Source organism: Eschrichtius robustus, chromosome 10 (genome assembly GCF_028021215.1).
Source record: "Eschrichtius robustus isolate mEscRob2 chromosome 10, mEscRob2.pri, whole genome shotgun sequence".
NCBI classification, from domain to species: domain Eukaryota; kingdom Metazoa; phylum Chordata; class Mammalia; order Artiodactyla; family Eschrichtiidae; genus Eschrichtius; species Eschrichtius robustus.
The window spans coordinates 88,646,761-88,669,563 of NC_090833.1; the positions used below are offsets into that span (position 1 = coordinate 88,646,761).

Below are 22,803 nucleotides of genomic sequence, written 5' to 3' on the forward strand. Positions count from 1 at the left end.
ATTAAAGACCTAAATGTAATAAGGCCAAACACTATAAAACTCTTAGAGGAAAACATAGGCAGAACACTCTATGACATAAATCACAGCAAGATACTTTTTGATGCACGTCCTAGAGAAATGGAAATAAAAACAAAAATAAACAAATGGGACCTAATGAAACTTAAAACCTTTGCATAGCTAAGGAAACCATAAACAAGACAAAAAGATGGCCCTCAGAATGGGAGAAAATATTTGCAAACAAAGCAACTGACAAAGGATTAATCTCCAAAGTATATAAACAGCTCACGAAGCTCAATACCAAAAAAACGAACAACCCAATTAAAAAGTGGCCAGAGGACCTAAATAGACATTTCTCCAAAGAAGACGTATGGACGGCCAAGAGACACATCTATTAAGATGTTCAACATCACTAATCATTAGAGAAATGCAAATTAAAACTACAATGCGGTATCACCTCACACGGGTCAGAATGGCCATCATCAAAAAATCTACAAACAATAAATGCTGGAGAGGGTGTGGAGAAAAGGGAACCCTCTTGCACTGTTGGTGGGAATGTAAATTGATACAGCCACTATGGAGAACAGTATGGAGGTTCCTTAAAATAGTAAAAATAGAACTACCATACGACCCAGCCATCCCACTACTGGGCATAAACCCTGAGAAAACCATAATTCAGATAGAGTCATGTACCACAATGCTCATTGCAGCTCTATTTAAAGTAGCCAGGACATGGAAGCAACCTAAGTGTCATCGACAGATGAATGGCTAAAGAAGATGTGGCACATATATACAATGGAATATTACTCAGACATAAAAAAAAACGAAATTGAATTATTTGTAGTGAGGTGGATGGACCTAGAGTCTGTCATACAGAGTGAAGTAAGTCAGAAAGAGAAAAATAAATACCGTATGCTAACCGTATCCTGCCTAGGGGCAGGAAAGGAATAAAGACGCAGATGTAGAGAATGGACTTGAGGACATGGGGAGGGGGAAGGGTAAGCTGGGACGAAGTGAGAGAGTGGCATTGACATACATACACTACCAAATGTAAAATAGATAGCTAGTGGGAAGCAGGTGCATGGCACAGGAAGATCAGTTCAGTGCTTTGTTACCACCTAGAGGGGTGGGATGGGGGGGTGGGAGGGAGGAGATATGGGGATATATGTATACATATAGCTGATTCACTTTGTTATACAGCAGAAAGTAACACAACATTGTAAAGCAATTATACTCCAATAAAGATGTTAAAAAAAATTACACAAGTCATCATATCTCAGAGTTAAGTATAACAAAGGATATTTAAATTCCAACCCAATAAACCAGTAAACTATTTTCAATTATTCTTCATGAAGAAGTGTCGCAACATTTCCCATATTTAATTATTTTCACATCAGCCAGATGACATAGTCATTCCAATGCCAAGAACTTGATTGATCTTTTTTTTAAAAAATCACTCAATCCAGATTAACATAGAATTTTCATGAATCAATGCAAGTTGGAAACAGGCTTAAAGATTCAACTGCTGAATAAAAAAGGTGAACAGGGAAAAGATTATATATAATAAGCAATTTTGTGATAAAGTAAGTAAATAAGATAAAATCACTCTCACAGCTCCTGCACAAATACCAGTAAGAAAAAAAAAAGCATAAATCTCTCTAAAAAATTCAGATGGCCTTATATTTCAATAGTTTTAACTTCTCAAATTACTTTTATTTGTATGTATAGTATGCTGGTATAATGATGCTCAATTTAGATAAAAGGAAACTGGAACTCTAGAGTAGCAAACACATCTTTACCAAGGCCAGACTAATAAATGTGAGGGAACTGGCCTTGGGTATAAGCACACATGGATATAGTCTATGTGAGTGGCAGGGACTTTTTAAAGACAAAGCAAAAATCTTGAATTTTTAAAATAAAGGCACCTAATTTGTAAACATTGGCAAAAACAAACTACTAATTATAAATACTCTGAGTTATATAAAGCTGGCATGCTACTACTTTCTGACCTCTGGTGTTAACTGCTCACCCAAGATCACACTGCTTGTTATTGATGGAAGAGGGCCTACTGCTCAAGCCTTATTTACAGATAAGAAACGATACTATGTAAAAGAAGTACTAAAACAAGAATGGGATCCAAAATTACACAGAACTTAACAGATCTGCAATCAAAGATCATAAATGGTCAGAGGGGCCATTTCTCTTTACTCTTTCCCAAGACTTGCTAGCCCCTAGCAAGTCTCACAGGCAGCTGAAATATCAGATAGGCTCAGTAAGGTGAAAACGGAAGTAAAGTTCTGATGAATGATGGTGACAACAGCCAGCTGCCTCCACCACAGGGCTTTGTCCTATGGCAGGGGCCCATGCTGGCCCCTTTCTGTGGCTCTGGTGCACCTCACACTGCCTGGTGTCTGATTGCTGTTTGCCCTGCCTTTCACAGATACCCAGGAGGGTGTTTGCCCAGGGGTGGGTGTTTACAAAGACCTTGGCCATCCCACCGGGTTCTGTCTTCCCGTCTCTGTTGCCCTGTCTAGACTGCTATTTGCTGAACTGGATTCCCACCCACTGCTTCCAGATCCTTTCCCCTCAGCATTCCTTGTCTTAAGTTCTTGTCTAATGCCTTCACCCTGCAGCTACCTTAACCCAGCATTGAGTACTCTGAGTCCAAAATAATTAAATCATTAAGAAAAATGGACAACAGGTTCAAAAGATCAGCATTAAGTAACAAATTAAGCCCCTGAGCTCTTATTACAACTGTTGAAGCAATCTCAAATTCAATGCAATTTAGGATTCTACTCAGATTGCTGAATTAATATATTCCTAGAATTTAATTAGTATCACAGTTTTTAGTATAAGTGTTTACAAGGTAAACCATTCTGAAGGCTATAAAAATTGCTTAAAATAAAAATATAATACAGTGATATATTTTGAACAGGGAATCTATATGTTACCACAATTAGCTCTACCAAAGTAATCTATTGAACATTATAGGAGGGCAAATTTGCAAATTATGTACCAACAGTTTGCTTGTGTCATTTATTTTACACTCACGATGCTTTAACCACAGAAAAATGTTAGAAACAATGGTTAATTCCCCAGGCAAGCCCTCAAAAGTACATTTAACCTATAGAAGAGCTAAGTACTATGTATCTATAGGAAAATATAAATGCTGGGGCAGTAAGATGTAACCAAAGTTGATAATCAGTAAGATACAATGGTAACTTTCTTGTTTTTTAATATAAAAAGCAGATTTAAGGTGTAATAATGGTAGACAGAACCAAAAAAAGAGAAAGAGAATGACGTTTAGTAAATGCTTAATTTGTGCCAGATAGTCTACCAAACAAATTAAAAGCTAGCTCAATCTGAACCTAAATCCCTAAACTTCATCCCCTATACAATGGCCTCTTCCAAATAACTGTTCGCAACTAGATATTAATGTTTGCACCTACTAGTGTAATAACACAAGACCATCATTATAAAGTATACACATAAAAAATTAAAAAGTGACATTTCTAAAATGAATTATTATATACTGTAATTGTGTTTTAAAAATTCTGTTCACTAAAACATTAATAAATTTAACAGTTAATGTGATCGATGCGCTTCAATTTTTTTAAATCTTGATTTAAAAGTCTAGTTGTGGGCTTCCCTGGTGGCGCAGTGGTTAAGAATCCACCTGCCAATGCAGGGGACACGGGTTCAATCTCTGGTCCAGGAAGATGCCACATGCCGCGGAGCAACTAAGCCCGTGCGCCACAACTACTGAGCCTGTGCTCTGGAGCCTGTGAGCCACAACTACTGAAGCCTGCGTGCCTAGAGCCCGTGCTCTGCAAGAGAAGCCACCGCAATGAGAAGCCCACGCACAGCAACGAAGAGTAGCCCCCACTCGCTGCAACTAGAGAAAGCCCATGCACAGCAACGAAGACCCAAAGCAGCCAAAAATAAAATAAATAAATTTATAAAAATAAATAAAGGTCTAGTTGTTAAGTCCAGCTATTTCAATTCTTGATTTTAATGGCTGCTGTAGATTCTTGGGTAGCAAATTAGGGTGCAACTAATTTGTTACCCAAGAATCTACCATTTCAGATAGTTAGCAAATCCATTTGCCAGGCCACATAAACTGTAATATTTAGAAATACAATGTATTTGAAAAGTATGGGCATGTCAATCCTGTTTTAAGTATTTGAGTATCTTAAGTATTTATGAAGCCTAACCTCTTCTGTTTTTAAGGTAAAAAAATAAATAGAATTACTAACACTTTATTCTCTCACTCTCTCCACATCCCCTATTAGGTCCTTTTGAGTACACAAGAATGAAGGGAGAATGATTCCTTTCAGAGGCCCAGCGTTTAAAAGGACAGAGTCAGTCCTTTTAAATACAATCAGTCCATTTGGAATACTTCCTTCCTGTCTGTACTTCCTCCAGACTTTTTGTTTTTGTTTTAATATTACTACACCATCCTCTAAGTCAGTCATTAAAAAGACTTATTATCTCCAAAATTCCTCAAACAACTCCAGAAAAGGTCATCAGGTCTGAAGATCAATTTTTAGGGAATTCTCACTCATCTCTACAAATCTTTAATCAGAGGATCCAATAGACTTCAACCAGATTAAACCTACACTACTTACTTACTTTGATGTTTAATCGTTTGGGGTATCCATATCAAGTCTTGACACTCCTTTCCTACTATTAATAAATCTCTTCTTAGAAGTTTTTCTTCTGTTTCCCCACCTAGCATCATTACAGCTCCAAGCTCCTACTTTAGCCAGTCAGTCATGGTGCAAAGACATTTACTACAGCCAAGAGCTGTAAACCTCCTGCCAAGCTGGCTTCTAACTGAACAGAGGAATAAACTCAAGTTCATTCCTTGAGTCCAAATTGCTTACCTGGCACTTTCCTAACCAATCAAATCAGTGCTAACCTGGGAGTATAAAATCCTGGAAGGATTTCTAAATCTAAAACATATTAACTGTAGAAAAATAAACTTCTGCATGCCAAAATACAACCATAAACAAAGTCAAAACAAAGTCAAACACCAAACTAGGAACAAGCACGCTAACACATTTTCAATCAGTATGCCAAGGGGTTACTGCTTTTTCACTAGCTATGAAAAAAACAACAGCAACAAGATCTAAAAAGAGAGATTTCTTATCTATAAAATTATCAAGTGTTTTGTTTCTAAGACAATGCTTGGTTTGCATGATGCCCACAGCTACCCTCTAAGGGCTTCTTTCACACTGAACTTACCATATCTGGCTACTCAAGACCCCACCGTTTTAGGGACATCTCATCTAACAAAGAAAGACAAATGACTGACTCCAGTGCAGTCCAGGCAAGCTCTGTGTGCTCTGCTCAGGAGAACGTTCTCTTAGGTGGAACTGCTTCAGCCATCCAGATTTTCTCCTGGGCAGTGTAATGACTTTTACTGTTACACCAGGGCCTTTTCTCCATGGTTCCCTTTAATACTTTATGAACACCAAGAATTCTGGCTGTGTCCCTTTTCCTGTAAAGCTGTCACAATTTACTCTAATCCATGGCATTCCTCTCCCCAGTGACTGGCCAAGTAATGGGATCAATTACCCCAGTTAAAACAGCTACCTTCTCCATTCTTTTTCTTGGGATCCTGCAGAGGCTCTTTCCACCCATCCTCCCCCTCAGGATTTTTGCTGTTAAGTACAGTAAACATCAGGAGAGATGACAAAAGCCAAAAAACAAACAAAAGTCCTTATCTGGGTAAGCTTAAGAAAAATCAATTTTTAAGAGACATAATCTACCACCTGTGTTTCATACAGAGATGATAATAAAACTTAGTTATCTCAGAAACATTTCTCTCAGTTACTTTTGTGAGCACAAGTATAAAAACAAAACCCAAAAAGGCCTTAGTCATTGTTTATGATATACCTTAAACGTAGAAAAGGAAACTACCCAATTTTGAGGTACAATTTCAACTAGTACCACCAAATTTTGGTCTAATCATTGTAAATTCCAGACGTTCAAACTACATGTCAGAAAATTTTAAAAGAAAGCATGACAGAACCAAGTAGCAACCTGGGAGAAGAAAGAACTTACCTCAAGAACTCCAACACCAATCCTTTTTTATCTGGAATAACTACTCGATATTCTTCTCCACTGAGTAGAACAGCTAGCTTCCACACCACCAAAAACATGAGGAACACCACTCTGGAGGACCTCTTAGCTTATTCAGGAAAACCTGTTACTTAGGTACTCCTGAAGATGAATGCAGGCACTAGATAAAATCTGCCTCTACATAACCACTTTCCATGATATTTACAAATAAATGAAATTCATAACTCAGAAATACTGGCTATTCCAAAGCATACTTCCAATGACCCAAAAAGACCAACCACTCAATGTTGTATGTAATCTACACAGTATGTTACCCATTTTCCTACAGTACCGACATGCCATGTCCTTATGGCATGTTTTGATGTGTTTAGAATCACACCTTATTTAGGAAAACATTGCCTGTATTCAAATTATACAGCACTCTTACATCATGTGATACACTTTTGACGTTTTTTGTTTTTGTTTTTTTTTAAATCAATTATTGGTCCTGATTCCACCTTTACAACTTTACTAAATGGATCATGAGTTAATAAAAACACAGATTTGGGGCATTATTTTCTAACCTTAAGTGCTGTAACACATAAAAAGGTTTTCACACTAGTTGGTCAATTTTTTAAAAAATAGACTTTTTTGGAGCAGTTTTAGGTTCAGAACAGCAAAACCGAGTAGAAGGTACAGAGATCTCCCATATACCCCTTGCCCGCTCCATAGCCTTTCCCAGTTGGTCAATTTTTATAAAGCAAAACATGTTCTTTCTGGAAAGAAATCAAGATGTCTGAGAAAAAGTAATTTCAAAATTTCAACCACAAATTTAAAGTACCACTGTCGTACGTATTTTCACTAATACATTAGAAAAGTAGTTAAATACTCACCATATAACATCCAACAAGGAAAGCAGCATTTGCCTGTTTTCTCTGATCAGGGCCAGTAAAATGAATAATTTTCTTCCTCATCATTGTAATGGACTGCATAAAGATAAACAGCTGCTAGTATTTCCTTTCTAATTTCAAGTTTTCTAAAACTTTATTTTGTGATTAAAATAAATTCCAAACCTCACAATGTTGAAGCATTCATATTAGCAAGACTTTTAAAAAGATAAACTTTGATACCCAAAAATACCATGTACCTTCCCATAAAAGACATATCCTTGGAGTAGAACAAATGTACAATTAAAGGGTGGGAGAGGAGAAACCTGAAACTAGTATGATATCATAAATCAACTACACTTCAATTTTTTAAAAAGGTAGGAGAGGAGCTACGAACAGATACACTTTAAGTATAGACTACCTCTGAAAGAATACATAAAAAGCTGGAAAAGGTAGTAGGAGAGACCTTTTCTTTCCTTTTCCTACTGTCTGACTCTTTTTGTTAATCTCTTCCCAAAACCTTTAAATTAAAATCAAAGGGTATAAAAACGGGCAAAAATAATTCATTCTGTTAGAAATCAGGATAGTGAATGGGGTAGGGAGGGGTGGAGTGAGGAGGGTGGTGCAGAGATAACCAAGAGAGCCGAAGTGGGCTCTTCTGGGGTGTTGCTAATGTTCTGTTCTTGATCTGATGATCCAGATGATTATCCATGTATATTCAGTTTGTAAAATTCATTGAGCTGTATATTCATGATCTGTACATATTTCTGTACATACATTGTGCTTCAAAAAAAGTTAAAAATAAAAAGGATATGGAATTTAAAAACCAAAGGAACACATAATCTATTAGCTCTTCCTCACCTGTACTTCACTAAGGTGAGTAGACATGTTTCAAGTAAGGGTAAGAAACAGGATATATTCAGTTGAATAAGCACAGTATTCTTTTGCTTCTGTGAGCCAATGTTTGGGTATTTCAATGATGAATGTTACATATTTTCTTTTAGTTGTTTTACATAGAGTAAGAAATCCAAGTTGACTTAAAGAAAAAAAAAAAAAACAACCCAACCAGCCCTCAAGCAGCATACACACAAGACACTCTTAATACAAATTCTCAACACACTTTTACTACTATTAATTGAATAGGAATTAAGTTTCAGTCAGGTGGGATGGTCAACACTGCAAGCTGTTCTGGTAAATAATTTCTGTTTAAAGTTTGAAAAAAGGACAAATATATTCTTGGTTGACCCAAAGGATAAAAGGATGGCCAAGTATGTTTAAAACAAACAAAGAAACAAACAAAAAACTTTCAAAATTAAAGCAAAGGAACACAAGCAGGGGAAAAGGAAATTATTTTTAGCTTCTCAGCCCTGTATGAAACAAAAAACCTGCCACTGGCAACTGGAAAAACGGAATGGGGGGAACATAAATACCCAAGGCCACAAATGCTTATATTCCTGTTCCGGGGAGGAATAAAGTCCAGAAAGAAGAGTCTCCATCTCTGTATACATCTCTAGTGAATACAAATTTAATAAAAAAAAGAAAAAGCAATGCTGCAACTTCCTTTATACATATTAGTAACTTCTGACAGATGCTTCTAACATTTATGGTGTGGAATTTTAAGTTTGATGTTCAAGGGGAAACAGATCTGCCTTACTCACCCATAAATTTTTATTATAATTTAATTTTTAATTGAAAATGAATTTTATTTCTGTGTAGTAGTCTAATAAGTAATCAGCCGAATAAACTTGTTCTTAAAAAGCACCTGCCCCCAAATCCAGTATTTCTACTTGAGAATATACAGTGACTCTTAGAATTGCTAGCAGTATATGAACACCTTTTATTGTACATGACCAACAATTCAAAGTTTTTTTAAATAAATGAATAAGGTCTAAGTTCAAACTAATAGTAATACACTCTTAGAATTCAGTGATACAGTCTTAAAGACTGTATGCTGTCTGCCCTTGCTTCTCTGCTCCTTAATCATGTGTAAAGGGTCATGGTGAAGAGTCACAAGTAGTACAATATCATGGGAGATTCAAGGCATAATGAAATAAAGTAAGATGAATCCAATTTCTCTTAGTTTCCTAACACTCCCTATCAAAGTGAAGGCAGAAAGAACAATGACCAAAGGAAGAAAAGCTCCTCTTGTTAGGTGACAGTTCCACTGGCTCAGACAATAAGAGGTTCACTTTACTGACCATCTGCACTTTGGCTTTTCAAGTATACGAGCATCACCAATCCAAACCAGAACCAAATGACCCAAACTTAAGCCATTCATCAAAACTCTGGAGAACAAATAGATATACTATGACTTTATAAAACAATAAACCACATGTATGTCTCAAACACCACTGCAGTGAAAAACATGACATTTCCTTTTTAAAAACAGATTTCCCTTCCTCCCCGCAAGATCAGGCTAATAATGATTACTTAAGTGAAATCTTCAGTAAGGAATACTTTACCTTTAATTTCTTATTAATCTTGCAGCAATATCTGTAAACCATTGCTAGATTGAGTGGTCCAAAATCTGCGTAGAAGCTGCAAAAAGGAAAAACAGTAATGTGTATGTATATTCCAGATGCTCTGAATATAAATGCCTTTTTGTAGCTGCAAGATCAAAATAAAGCAAGAAAGCACACACCAAATTATTATAGGTCACACAACTTAAAGGTACTGCCTTACTAATGGAAGAAATACTCTGGTAAAAGATGACTATTAAAATACATGACAAGTGTTACAATGCCTAAATCTAACCTCAAATAACAAATGAAAATACTTTCTGAATAAAAAAGCTGTTTTTCCACACATATTTTTCCACTGGCAAAAACACAACATCTTAGTACACTAGTTTATATCTCATTATACTGTAAACTATTAGAATTTCAAATGTAAATTGTTAAATTTAGGAAGGTTCTTTCATTCTGATTTTTTTCCCTAAGGATCTATTTTATTACTAAGGGTTAAAGAAAAGAGTATCCTGCAACTAACAGTCAACAGATTTGTAATGTTCCAATTTTATAAACATACCTTTAGATTCTTCAAAATAAAAAAAAGTTACTAACAATCTTTTAAAAAGCAATACTTACTTTTCATATTCAAGTTCATTATCTATGCTGAAATAATGTACATTTGATGAACTCTTTGGTCTGCTGTAGAGAATGGCAAAACAAAGGCGATCTGAAATGGAAAAATTGTAATGTTCCTTCCTTCACATTATTAAAAAACGTTTCATATATCATGTTGCAACTCTTTTCAGATGAAGTCAAATTTTTATTTTTTTCCCATGCATGTTTCAGATGGTAAGGTTGTCAGTGAGTAACTTCAAAATGTTCTGGCTATTTTGGTGGGTAATAATAAGTAAGCAATTTTTAAAAAGGAGAAATTGCCTTTAATATAAGTTTCAATAGCGGTAAATGACTTTTCATACAGCCATACGGCTTGATTTCTGGAAAACTTTAGTTACCCTGGACTAAGAAATTTCGGTAAATGGCAGCATGCATTTGATAGCTAGACCACCAGCCTGGATGACTTTCCCTATGTTTCGCTATGTTTTCAAGACATCCTGAAAAGTCATTTCAATAAGAAACTATGTTTTAAGTAGAGAGAAAACGCTTTCAAAATTGCTTCAAAATTAATGTTTACGGCTATAACACACAAAACAAACCATATGTTTATCCAATGTTCTTAGGGGTCGCTACTTTTTTTTTGATTCGGAATCACTACTTTTGTAATGATTATTACAATCAGACCCTTATAGCAGAGGCAAATGAGAGTATTCTGCACGATGAGTATGAGATGAACCTGCGTTGCATAAAAGCAGTTAGGCTGCTGTGAGGTTTAGCAAGAATGGTAACAGGGTAAGGTTCAGAGGCGCCACCCTTCCTCTCCTGCCCCACCCCAAAAAGAGTTGCCTAAAAATCCTTGGTGAAGCAAAGTCATCCGCAATACCTAGCAGTAGTAATACTAGTAATAGTGCTAGTAGAATACTTAGATTCAAATTGTGGCAAAATTAAGTACAGCCCTTAAAATAGTAAGGAACAAAGGACGCCAGCTGGCATCCTTTCCCCAAATAGTAATTTAAACAATTTTTTGTAATAGTAATTTAAACAATTCAGTACACACAATTGCTGTATTTATTTCCCTATAAACGCCTCAACTGAAACGTCCTGCAACCACAGACACCCAAACGGATGACGGGGCTGACTCCTTTTCAGCCACAAATGACCCTTGATCCCCATGCAGTGACCACGGATTTTGGTCCCTGAGGTGGAGAGCCTACCATCCACGGTGTAAGGACACAAGGGTCCGAACTGCACACATCCGTGCGGATTCGCCCCAAAGCAGGACCACGCCTGGGGACTAGGAGTCCCAGGAAGCCACCCACGCCCGAGAGACAGCATCGGCCCTGGCCCCGAAGTTTAAAGGCACATCTTGGCCAGCAATGGGGGCCTCCTCGACCCCCGTGCACTGCCTGATGCCCTCTAAATAGGGGGTGTCCCGAGGGCGCGCCCTCCACACTAACCTTTGATCACCTCGGCCACCAGAGGGGTCCCTGCGCCCTCCAGGCTCATGACTCCACAGCATCTGGAAGGCGGGGCGGAGGGAAGGACCGGGTGGCCAGGCAGCAACCCGCAGAGAGAGGAGGGCCGTGACCACACCCCCGAAGTTTAAAAAACAAAAAAGTTTAAAGGGACACGCCCAAACACTGGGCACAGCGACGCCCTTCGGCTGGCCACCACACCGCAAGCCCGGGAGAGCCAACCCGGAAGTTCAAAACTTCTCAAACTCCCCAGACGGGGTAGCGAGGGAGCGGGGCGCGGAAACCAGCCCCAGGCGCCGGGGCTGAGCTTCGCCCCGCCTCGGGGAAACCTGGCAGTCGTCTGCAGCGCCAGGGCGCTCTAGCGCCGCAATTCTGCGCTCAAAGTCGGCACACGCGGAAAGGGGTCAGACAGGCAAATGCGGGCCTTGTGAAAGAAAGCGGCTCCCAAAGCGATTAAAAGGATTTCTCAGAAGCGAAGGGTTCAGCGGTGGATCTGACCCTCAGCCTCGTGCTTGGCCGCCCTTGCCTCCGCCACCAGTGGGCACTGCAGCCAGGCTCGAGGACCCCAGCCGGCCTGGAGCTCCGTCCGCTCTCGAGTCGAAACCCGCTGAATGTCGGGCTCGCCTGAGTGCTGGTGTCTCATTTAAAATGGAGCACTTTAAAACTGTTCAAAATTTAAAGGTATGCCTAAAGCCGAGGTCATTCACTCCTTTCAAGGCCTCAGATTTCGCCTCAGAAAAATATTAGGATGGTTGAAAAAAATTCTGACACCATGCTAAACGACAATTTATTTTCTAAACCTAAGTTCCTATGTTAGTCTCAAGTGAGAAAAAAATAAGTTGCAGTATGAGTACGGTCCCAATTTTGTTATATATAATATGGTAGTGGGATTATGGTTGATTTTTATTCCCTCCTGTATTATTCTAAATTTCCTACAGAAAAGTGTTACTTTAATAATCTGTGAAAAAATTTTCAATGACTCTCCCTTAAAACGAACAAGCAATACAGTAACAACTCTTTCCCAAGAATTACACTTTATTTATCATCTCAATACAATATACACATTATATATCACAATATATACATTTTTGCCTCAAAAGTAAAGCTGCATACCTACTACCCTTATTTAAACTTCCAGACAGATCAAAGACTTTAAATGTAAAAAAACAAAACCATGAATTATTTTTTAATAAAGAATGCCTTTCTAAATGAAACAAAATCTAAAAGCCATGAGAATCTGTTAAACTAATAAACATTTTTAAAATGGTCTTCATGGCAATAAACACAAATTCAAGGGATAAACTAGAAAATATTTTAAGTACATCTCAAAAAGATGCCCAACTTCAATTTTATGTTATTGCGAAATAACAAAAATGCAAATTTAAACTACAAGGTACTACTTTTCCTTCAGACTGGCAAAAATGAAAGGAGTTTGATAAGGCACTGTGTTGGTGAGATGGGGAAACAGGTACTCTCACTGCCTGTGGGTTAGAACATAAACTGGGACAACCTCCATGAAGGGCAACAAAGGGCAATTTGGCAGAAATTTCCAAGACTGAAAATTGAACACGGGCAAGATTGCCAAGATGGACAGCTTTATAGGTGTTTACAGGCTGGATGATTTATAGGTGTGTATTTAAAACACAAATGTATACGATTGTATATGAAATCTTGCATATCTCTGGAAGGAAACACAAGAAACTGGTGTTTGCCTTTATAAGGGGAAACTGAGTATCTGTATATAGGGAAGGGTAAGAAAGATTTATTCGTTTTTGTAACTTTTGAATTTTGTAATATATATTACCTATTCAAAATTATGAAGCTTTTGAAAAGTGAACCTGTGGGCTAAAAGTGTTTTTCCAAGTCTGACTCTTCATCAAGATACGAAGCATTCAGTAAACATAGTATAAGACAATATGGAAAATGTCCTTTGCACACATTTAAATAACAGAACTACTTAGTAACCTCTTGCTTGCTACCATCTCTTGAAATCCAGTTTCTTTTAACAAACCCAAATAAAACTGGAAGGAAATGGGGAGAGGTTTTCCCTCCAAGTCCAAACCTGAAATTCAGTTCCCTAGGAAATATTTTATATATTACATGTCAGGGAGGAATCGCTGATTTTTTATGTCCAATTATCTCTGCACAATATATTTTCAAAATTCTATTGTTAGAGTCATATTGTGATAAACTACAATAGAGGCTAGAGTGCTGGGATGAGAGCTATTTATTAGAAACCTGGAGCTAGAAAACAGGTCTCTTTTACGTTTTGCTTAAAAGTTCATGATTAAACTTACAATCCTATTGTAAACCCACGTATCCTCCCTTTAATATGTTTGTTGTCCTCCCTTTAATGTGTTTGTTGTCCAAAACTGAAGTGGTAAACTTTCTTCCCTCTATACCCCATCACATAATGTCACCATTCCTGCTTCTTTGACTGATATAATACAGTAGAAAGAAATGAAATCTCATGGTTTTAAAATACTGACAAAAACATTCAAAATCCATCCTTGTGCCAAATTTGTCTACAGTTCAGATTTGGCTTTTGGGCCTCCAGTTTACTACTTCTTCCTTTAATAAATATTTGTTAAATAAATGAATAACATTTTCCTGCATAACAACTAGCTATCTGGGGGACAGTTAATCATAAAACAGAGAGAGGTATGTTCTAAACCAGGGGTCCCCAACCCCCAGGCCATGGACCAGTACTGGTCCGTGGCCTGTTAGGAACCGGGCCGCACAGCAGGAGGTGAACAGTAGGCAAGAAAGCGAAGCTTCATCTGTATTTACAGCCGTTCCCCATTGCTGGCATTACCGCCTGAGCTCTACCTCCTGTCAGATCAGCGGTGGCATTAGATTCTCATAGGAGCGTGAACCCTACTGTGAACTGCGTGTGGGAGGGATCTAGGTTGCGCGCTCCTTATGAGAATCTGATGCCTGATGATCTGAGGTGGAGCTGACGCAGTGATGCTAGCGCTGGGGAGCGGCTGCAAATACAGATTATCATTAGCAGAGAGATTTGACTGCACAGAGACCATAATAAATCAATGTGCTTGAATCATCCTGAAACCATTCCCCCCCTCCCCCGCCCCGTCCTTGGAAAAACTGTCTTCCACCAAACTGGTGCCTGGTGCCAAAAAGGTTGGGGACCACTGTTCTAAACCAACTGAGAAATATATGTAGCAGTCAGGTGGCAATGATAATACTACTAGTATCTACATTTTAGTAGAAATGATTAAAATAACTCTACTATGGACACAATGAACTTCTCACTATTTCTGCTCCCCCCTGGAACTAGACTGACTTCACAAGTCCTGGCAGAGGAAATGGAGAAGTGCAAGGCTTCTCTGTTGGACAGGGAAGTCTGCCCTTGGTGAGCTAACTGTAAGACAAGCAGAAGGGAGAATTCACACCCCTTGGGAACAAGAGAGAACAGGCCAAAGAACAGGCTCCACCTGAACAGTGACTGTCCCTCAGAGAGGGTCAATAGCCATCGCTCTCATCTATTATTAGTCCCTCATTCTTTGAGATAAGTAGTGACCAAGGGGAGCAGAAGAAGAAATGTTCATAAAACTACTGATTAATAAAAAGAAGCAGTACCCCCTAAAACAATGACAGCTAACAATTATTGAGAGTATAGTGCCAGGTATTATATTAATAAGCTCATTACAACCTACAAAGCAAATACTACTACAACTATCAGTATTTTCCCAGAAAGGAAACCTAACCTTAAAGAGGCAAAATGACTAACCTGAGCGGAGTCACAAAACTTGTACAGTAGCAGAATTAGGATCTGAACACAGGCTATTTGGGTAAAAACTGAGATTTTTAAATTCCTGCCTCAGAGACTTGCCTTAATATAAAGCAAGAGTAATTAAAACAATATGATTTTAGCACAGCAACATAGGAATATGAACCCAGGCGTATATGAAAACCTAGTATATGAGAAAACTGGTTTTGCAAATTAGTCACAAAGAAAGCCATATTCAATAAGGGTCAAATGTCTGTAAGTATGAAAAGAAAATGAGGTTCCAATCTCACATACTATATAAAACAAATACCAGATGAAATAAGTTTTTAAAAGCTGTCAGATAACTATAAAATTATAGCAAATAATTTTACAATTTAAATGGGGTTTTTAAGCATGACACAAAACTCAAAAGTTATAAAAGAAAAAAAGCAACAGAAACTTACAGAAAATATATAATAAAGGGCTAATCATCACAACTGATAAAAAGTATCTGTAAAGCAATATAACAACCCAACAGAAAATAAAAATCTATAAAGGCTACGAACACTCAATTCAGAAAAGAAATACAAATAGTCAATAGCATATTAAAAGAAAATTAATCTTACCAGTGGCTCAACGTTAAACAGTCCAACATCATGAATATATTACAGAAGAAAGCCACATAATTATGTCATTAACTACAGAAGTCATTAAAATCAACTCATTCCCAATTAAGCCTTTACACAATGGGACTAAAAGAGGACTTCCTTAAACTGATAGATTATCTTCCAAATACCTCTAGCAAAATATAATACTTCATGCTTTAACTTTGTATCTCCCTGAAATGAAAAACAAGAAAAAAATTCCTACTAGCATTACTCCTATTTAATAATGTAATAACTGGAAATACTCACTGATGCCAAGATAAGAAAAAGAAATGAGAGAAGACTTAGAAAGGAAGAAACAAAATTGTCCTTATTTACAGACGATTGTCTGCCTAGAAATTACAAAAGAATCTGTAGATAAACTATTAGAATAAATAAATAAATGTTTGTAAACTTTCTGGATATAGATGATTAACACAAAAACCAGGAGTTTTTCTATATACTACTTGTAATAACTAATTTATGAAATATAAGTGCTTAATTATTTATGGACATATGGAAAGATAAAGCAGGGTTTTTTTAAAATTTTATTTTATTTATTTTTTTATACAGCAGGTTCTTATTAGTTATCCCTTTTATACATATTAGTGTATATATGTCAATCCCTATCTCCCAATTCATCACACCACCACCCCCCCATAAAGCAGGTTTTTAATGGGAAGATTCAATGTCACAAAGATGGTAATTTCCCTCAAACTAAATGCAACTCTTATCAAAATCTCAACAGAGCTTTCCACAGAACCTAACAAGCTGATCCCAAAATTAATCTAGAAGACCACAGGGCCAAGAAGAACCAAGACCATTTTGAAAACGAACAAGAAGGGAGCTCTTGCCCTACCAAATATTAAAACTTACAATAATTTAGGCTTGTAGAATTGGAACAGATATACTAGATCTTTATCTATTACATACAACAGCCCAGTAAGAGACTACATATACACAGAAACTTCCCTTATGACATGCATTACACAGCAATGGGAAAAGTAAGAATGCTCAACACACATGGTGTGGTGACAATTGGTTGTCCATATTGTCTGGGGTGGAAGGAGGGGGGAAATTCACGATCCTCATCTCATACCACAGGCCACCACCCCTCAAAGAAGAAAAAAATCTCAGGTGGATTAAAAGCCTAGCTATGAGAAGAAAAGCTTCGCCAAGTCTTAGAAGAAAATATAGAAAAATAACTCATAACGGTGGAGTAGGGATGGATTTTTTTTTAATTAATTAATTAATTAATTAATTTATGGCTGTGTTGGGTCTTCGTTTCTGTGCGAGGGCTTTCTCCAGTTGCGGCAAGCGGGGGCCACTCTTCATCGCGGTGCGTGGGCCTCTCACTGTCGCAGCCTCTCCCGTTGCAGAGCACAGGCTCCAGACGCGCAGGCTCAGTAGTTGTGGCTCACGGGCTTAGTTGCTCCGCGGCATGTGGGATCCCCCCAGACCAGGGCTCGAACCCGTGTCCCCTGCATTGGCAGGCAGATTCTTAACAACTGCGCCACCAGGGAAGCCAGGGATGGATATTTTTTAAAACAAGACTTAAAAAGCCCAAACTATAAAGTAAAAGATTGAGAAATTTGATTATATGAATATTTAATGTTTCTGCTCAACATAAGACCCCCAAAACAAGATTTAAAAAGGTAACTCAGGGCTTCCCTGGTGGCGCAGTGATTGAGAATCTGCCTGCCAATGCAGCAGACACGGGTTCGAGCCCTGGTCTGGGAAGATCCCACATGCCGCGGAGCAACTAGGCCCGTGAACCACAATTACTGAGCCTGCGCGTCTGGAGCCTGTGCTCCGCAACAAGAGAGGCCGCGATAGTGAGAGGCCCGCGCACCGCGATGAAGAGTGGCCCCCCACTTGCCGCAACTGGAGAAAGCCCTCGCACAGAAACGAAGACCCAACACGCCAAAAATAAATAAGTAAATAAATAATTAAAAAAAAAAAAAAGGTAACTCACAGACTAGGAAGATAGGTACAATGCGTAAAAGCAACAAGGGTTAGTATTCAGAATTTACAAAGAACTATAAATCAAAGAGAAAAAAGCTAACACCCCAACAAATAAATGGGCAGAGGATGGGAGTAAGAAACTCACAAAAGAAGAAACCTAATTGTCCTACCTTACTCCTCTTTTTCCAATCTACCTACAGTGAGTATGGTTTTGGTCTACTCTATGTCCTGTGATGAATTGAGTTTAATTAGTCAGAGTAAGGTATGGCAAAAATAACCCTGAAAACTTAGTGATTTAATTTACAACAGAGGCTATTTCTTGCTGGGGGGCTATGTTCAGCCCAAGGATCCAAGATGATGGAGGCTCCACCAGTTTGCAGATGCACCATCTGGAATTTATCCCTGGGGTTGCCAGTGACTGCTTGTGTAAGTAATTCCACTTGTCTACAGATCTAAATGTACACAGGTATAAACCAAGCCCCATAATGTTATCAGTAATAAAGCTTACATTTTAATCTTTATCTGTTTAACTCTTATGTTCCTCAAACAGTTAGTACAGAATTAAGGTGGGGAAAAGAGTAGTCTTGTCTAAAGATGTTCCAGACATCCTCCCCCAAAATTATGTTAGTCTCCATATTCACCTATATTTCTAAAATATTTTATAAATGAATTTTTTAAAAGGGAGCCACTAGAAGAATTTTAATAGTTTTCATACCTTTCAAATCACTGGAGCCGGTGAATAAATAAAACTAAGAAAACGTGATCAAGGCACCAAACAGCAAGAAGAAGCATGGCAAACAGAAAACAAAATAAGTCCAAACATATCAGTAAAAATAAAACATGCAAAATATTTAAATTCACCTATTAAAATTTTTTCAAATTGAGTTTAAAAAAATTCAACCTATATATTGTTTAATAGAGATAATTAAAACAAAACCATATAGAAAATATTTAACTGAAAGGATAGAAAACAGTATGCTATACAGTTACTAGGAAAAAGAGCAGGTATATTAATATCACCAGCAGATGAAACAGAATTCACAGCAAAAAGCAATAAAGACAAAGATGTTTCACAATTATGTAATCTAAAGAGAGATTACAACAATCACACACCTTATGACAAAAGATTTTATATCTATAACACAAAAACTAGTGAAAATAGGAAAAATTAGTAAACCCATAATAATAGAAGGTTAACACACCTCCAAAAAATAAGTAATTAGAAGCTTGATCTAGTAAATACAGAGAACCATTTTCAACAGAGAGCACAAACTTTTCAAAAAATAGGATATTCACTGAAGTCATCACGTATTACGTCACAAGGAAATCACAACAAATTCAGGAAAGCAAAGATCATACATACATATCATACAGTTAACACAATACAAAATTTGAAATTCATTGATGCAAATATAACAAGCAAAAACCTATCAACCTGCAAATGTTTAAAACCCATTTCTAAATAACTTGCAACAAAGGGAAATTAAAAGAGAATTCAACAGGGCTTCCCTGGTAGTGCAGTGGTTAAGAATCCGCCTGCCAGGTTTCCCTGGTAGTGCAGTGGTTAAGAATCCGCCTGCCAGGTTTCCCTGGTGGCTCAGTGGTTAAGAATCTGCCTGCCAATGCAGGGGACACGGGTTTGAGCCCTGGTCCAGGAAGATCCCACATGCTGCAGAGCAACTAAGCCTATGCGCCACAACTACTGAGGCTGTGCTCTAGAGCCCACAAGCCACAACTACTGAGCCCACGCGCCTAGAGCCCATGCTCTGCAACAAGAGAAGCCACCACAACGAGAAGCCCATGCACCACAACGAAGAGTAGCCCCTGCTCGCCTCAACTAGAGAAAGCCCACACAGCAACAAAGACCCAACACAGCTCCCCCCCCCAAAAATTAATAAAATGACAATTCATCACAAATTACTTTAAAATTAATCTCAATATGAATTCATGTTAAAATCTGTGGAATATGCTTAAACAAAAATCTGAAGAAAATCATCTGCCTAAAAAAAAGGCTCCCTCTGTCACACCGTTCACAAACAAAAATAAATTCTACCTGCATTAAAAAGCTGAACATAATATTTCTGGTTCCCTACATTCCAGGCCATGGTAGGATTGTCCTGACTCCTCTGAGATTAAATGAGCAGAGGTGAAATATACGACTTCCAGGCCAGCCCATTTAATTGATGGTACAAAACCCCACAGAACTCTCTTTCCCTCTGACCAGCAGCAATCGAGATAATAGCTGAAATACAGCCATTTTAGAAAACTGGCCATATTTATAAAAAATGAACATCACACATCTTTTGACTTAGTAATTCCACTTCTAGGCATATATACAACAGAAATGCATACACATGTTCATCAAGAAAGGTACAAACAGTGGTTCATAGAATCATTATTTGTAATAGCCAAAAATTGAAAACAAACCAAATGTCTAGAAATGGTGGACTGAAACACTGTGGTACTTTCTCACAGTTGAATATTATATACCAGCAAGAATGAATGAATGAACTTTGACCATGCCCAACATCATGGATGACTCTCACTAACATACTGTAGTGAAAGAAGCCAAACAAGAGTATGGCTTCATCACACAGTATGATTCCATTCAAATAGATTTCAAAGCCAGACAAATCTATGGCAATTAAAAATTATGATAGTGTTTATTCTTGGAAGGGGAGTGTCTGGGAAAGAGCACGAAGGAGTAGTTTCTGGGGTATAGTGATGTTCTCTTTCTCAATCTACCTGCTAGTTACTTACCCATGATGTACAAAGCTGTCTATCAAGTTGTTCACTTTGTGCACATTTCTGTGTATGTATGAATCATTACGACATATTATAGAGATATGTGTATATTATAAAATAAATTAGACTTCAGTTATGTTATACTGAATTAAAAGTTATATGTGTAGTAGTTATGCTCCACTAGCTGGGTCACAAAAGTAAGAAGATTTATAACAGTTCTTACTAACCAGTGATAGACATGTGTCATGAATAAAAAATAAACCTTTACTTGTTACATGCCACTAAGATGTTGGGGTTGTCATCACAGCATAACCTAGCCTATCCTGAATGATACATATCTTTAGATATTTAAGTCTTAAACTAAGACACAAAATGCATAAGCTATAAAAAGAAAGGATTTGATAAATTTACAAAAGACACCATTAAAATATTTTTAGAAAGGGGGTGGGAAGAAAGTGGAATACAGGATCCAACCTGAAAACTCTCCCAACAGCCAAAGCTGGAACAATTTGAGCAATGAAGTAAGTACATAATATTGGATTATAACTGAAAGTATAAAATAATTATGGGGACTTCCCTGGTGGTCCAGTGGCTAAGACTTTGCCTTCCAATGCAGGGGGTGCGGGTTTGATCCCTGGTCAGAGAGCTAAGATCCCACATGCCTTGTGGCCAAAAAGACCAAAACATAAAACAGAGGCAATATTTTAACAAGTTCAGTGAAGACTTTAAAAATGGTCCACATCAAAAAAAAAAAAAAATCTTGAAAAAAACTTTTTTTAAATAAATAAATATGCATGAATACATGCTGATATAAAAAAGTGATTGATTAAATAAATGAAGAGACAAATCTTCCTTATACAAGAATTCCAAGTAATATATATAGATACATCCCTCTAAGAGGTAGAGCTTAACTCCCCTCAACTTTGAGTATGGGTTGGACTTAGTGATTTGCTTCCAAAGAATATACTGAGTTGGCCAAAAAGTTCGTTCGTTACCCCCCATGACATGAAAACCCCGAATGAACTTTTTGGCCAGCCCAACAGTATGGAAAGGGAAAGATAGTAGCTTTACAGAGGAGAAACCTGGCCAACACTACTTTAATCAAGTGTTCATAATTCATCAGTGATGTTATGCGGATGTCATGTACCCCCTGATGTGATGCAACAAGAAGGGTGCTTCTCCTCTGTGGTATTTTATTCCAAAAATCCAGTCTAGTCATTAGAAAATATCAAACAAAATATGAGGAACATTCTACAAAATACCTGACCAATACTCATCACAACTGTCAATATCATGAAAAACACAACTGAGAAATTGTCATGAACCTTAGAGGTGGCTAAGGAGATGACAACTAAATGCAAGGTGGTATCCTAGATTGAATGCTGGAATAGAAAAAGGACATTAATGGGAAAACTGGGGAAACATGAATAAAGTCTGGAGTATATGTAACAGTAACATACCAACCAGTGTTGGTTTCTTAATGCCACATGGTAATGCAGAATGATGTTATGGACCAAATTGTGCCCCCCCCTCCCCACAAATTCATATGTTGAAGCCCTAGCCCTCAGTGTGCCTGTATTTAGAGATAGGGCCTTTAAAGAGGTAATTAAGGTTAAATGAGATCATAAGGGTGGGGCCCTAAACCAATAGGACTGGTGTCCTTATAAGAAGAGGAAAAGACGCCAGGAATGCATAGCACAGAGTAAAGGCCACATGAGGTCACAGCAAGAAGGCAGCTGCCTCACCAGAAACCAATCCTGCTGGCACCTTGATCTTGGAATTCCAACCTCAAGAATTGTGAGAAAATAAATTTCTGTTGTTTAAGCCAATAAGCGTGTATATCTTATTATGGCAACCTGAGCAAACTAATACAAATGATAACATTCAAGGAAACTAAAACTGGGTGAAGAATATACAGAAACTCTCTGTAGTATCTTTGTAATGTTTCTGCAAATCTAAGTTATTTAACCTAGAAGGAAATGGACAAATTCTTAGAAAGGTACAATCTTCCAAGACTGAACCAGGAAGAAATAGAAAATACGAAGAGACCAATCACAAGTACTGAAATTGAAACTGTGATTAAGAAACTTCCAACAAACAAAACTCCAGGACCAGATGGCTTCACAAGTGACTTCTATCAAACATTTAGGGAAGAGTTAACACCTATCCTTCTGAAACTGTTCCAAAAAATTGCAGAGGAAGGAAAACTCCCAAGCTCATTCTATGAGG

At 37.7% G+C, this 22,803-nt stretch overlaps 1 protein-coding gene across 6 annotated transcripts in view; it reads right to left on the bottom strand.

Moving 5' to 3' along the window:
• Positions 1-22,803, bottom strand: part of CDC14B (cell division cycle 14B) — a 99,509-nt gene that overhangs the window by 45,243 nt on the left and 31,463 nt on the right. For 2 of the 6 annotated variants that reach the window (XM_068552530.1, XM_068552529.1), the window contains exons 1-4: positions 11,473-11,633; positions 10,037-10,127; positions 9,413-9,488; positions 6,957-7,049 (exon numbers count right to left, since the gene is read on the bottom strand). In XM_068552530.1, coding sequence (XP_068408631.1) covers positions 6,957-7,049; positions 9,413-9,488; positions 10,037-10,127; positions 11,473-11,521 — 309 coding nt within the window. In that variant the 5' untranslated portion in view covers positions 11,522-11,633. Of the gene's footprint in view, positions 1-6,956; positions 7,050-9,412; positions 9,489-10,036; positions 10,128-11,472; positions 11,634-22,803 lie in introns of those variants that run through there. The other 4 variants (XM_068552531.1, XM_068552528.1, XM_068552533.1 and 1 more) reach the window with 4 other exon arrangements.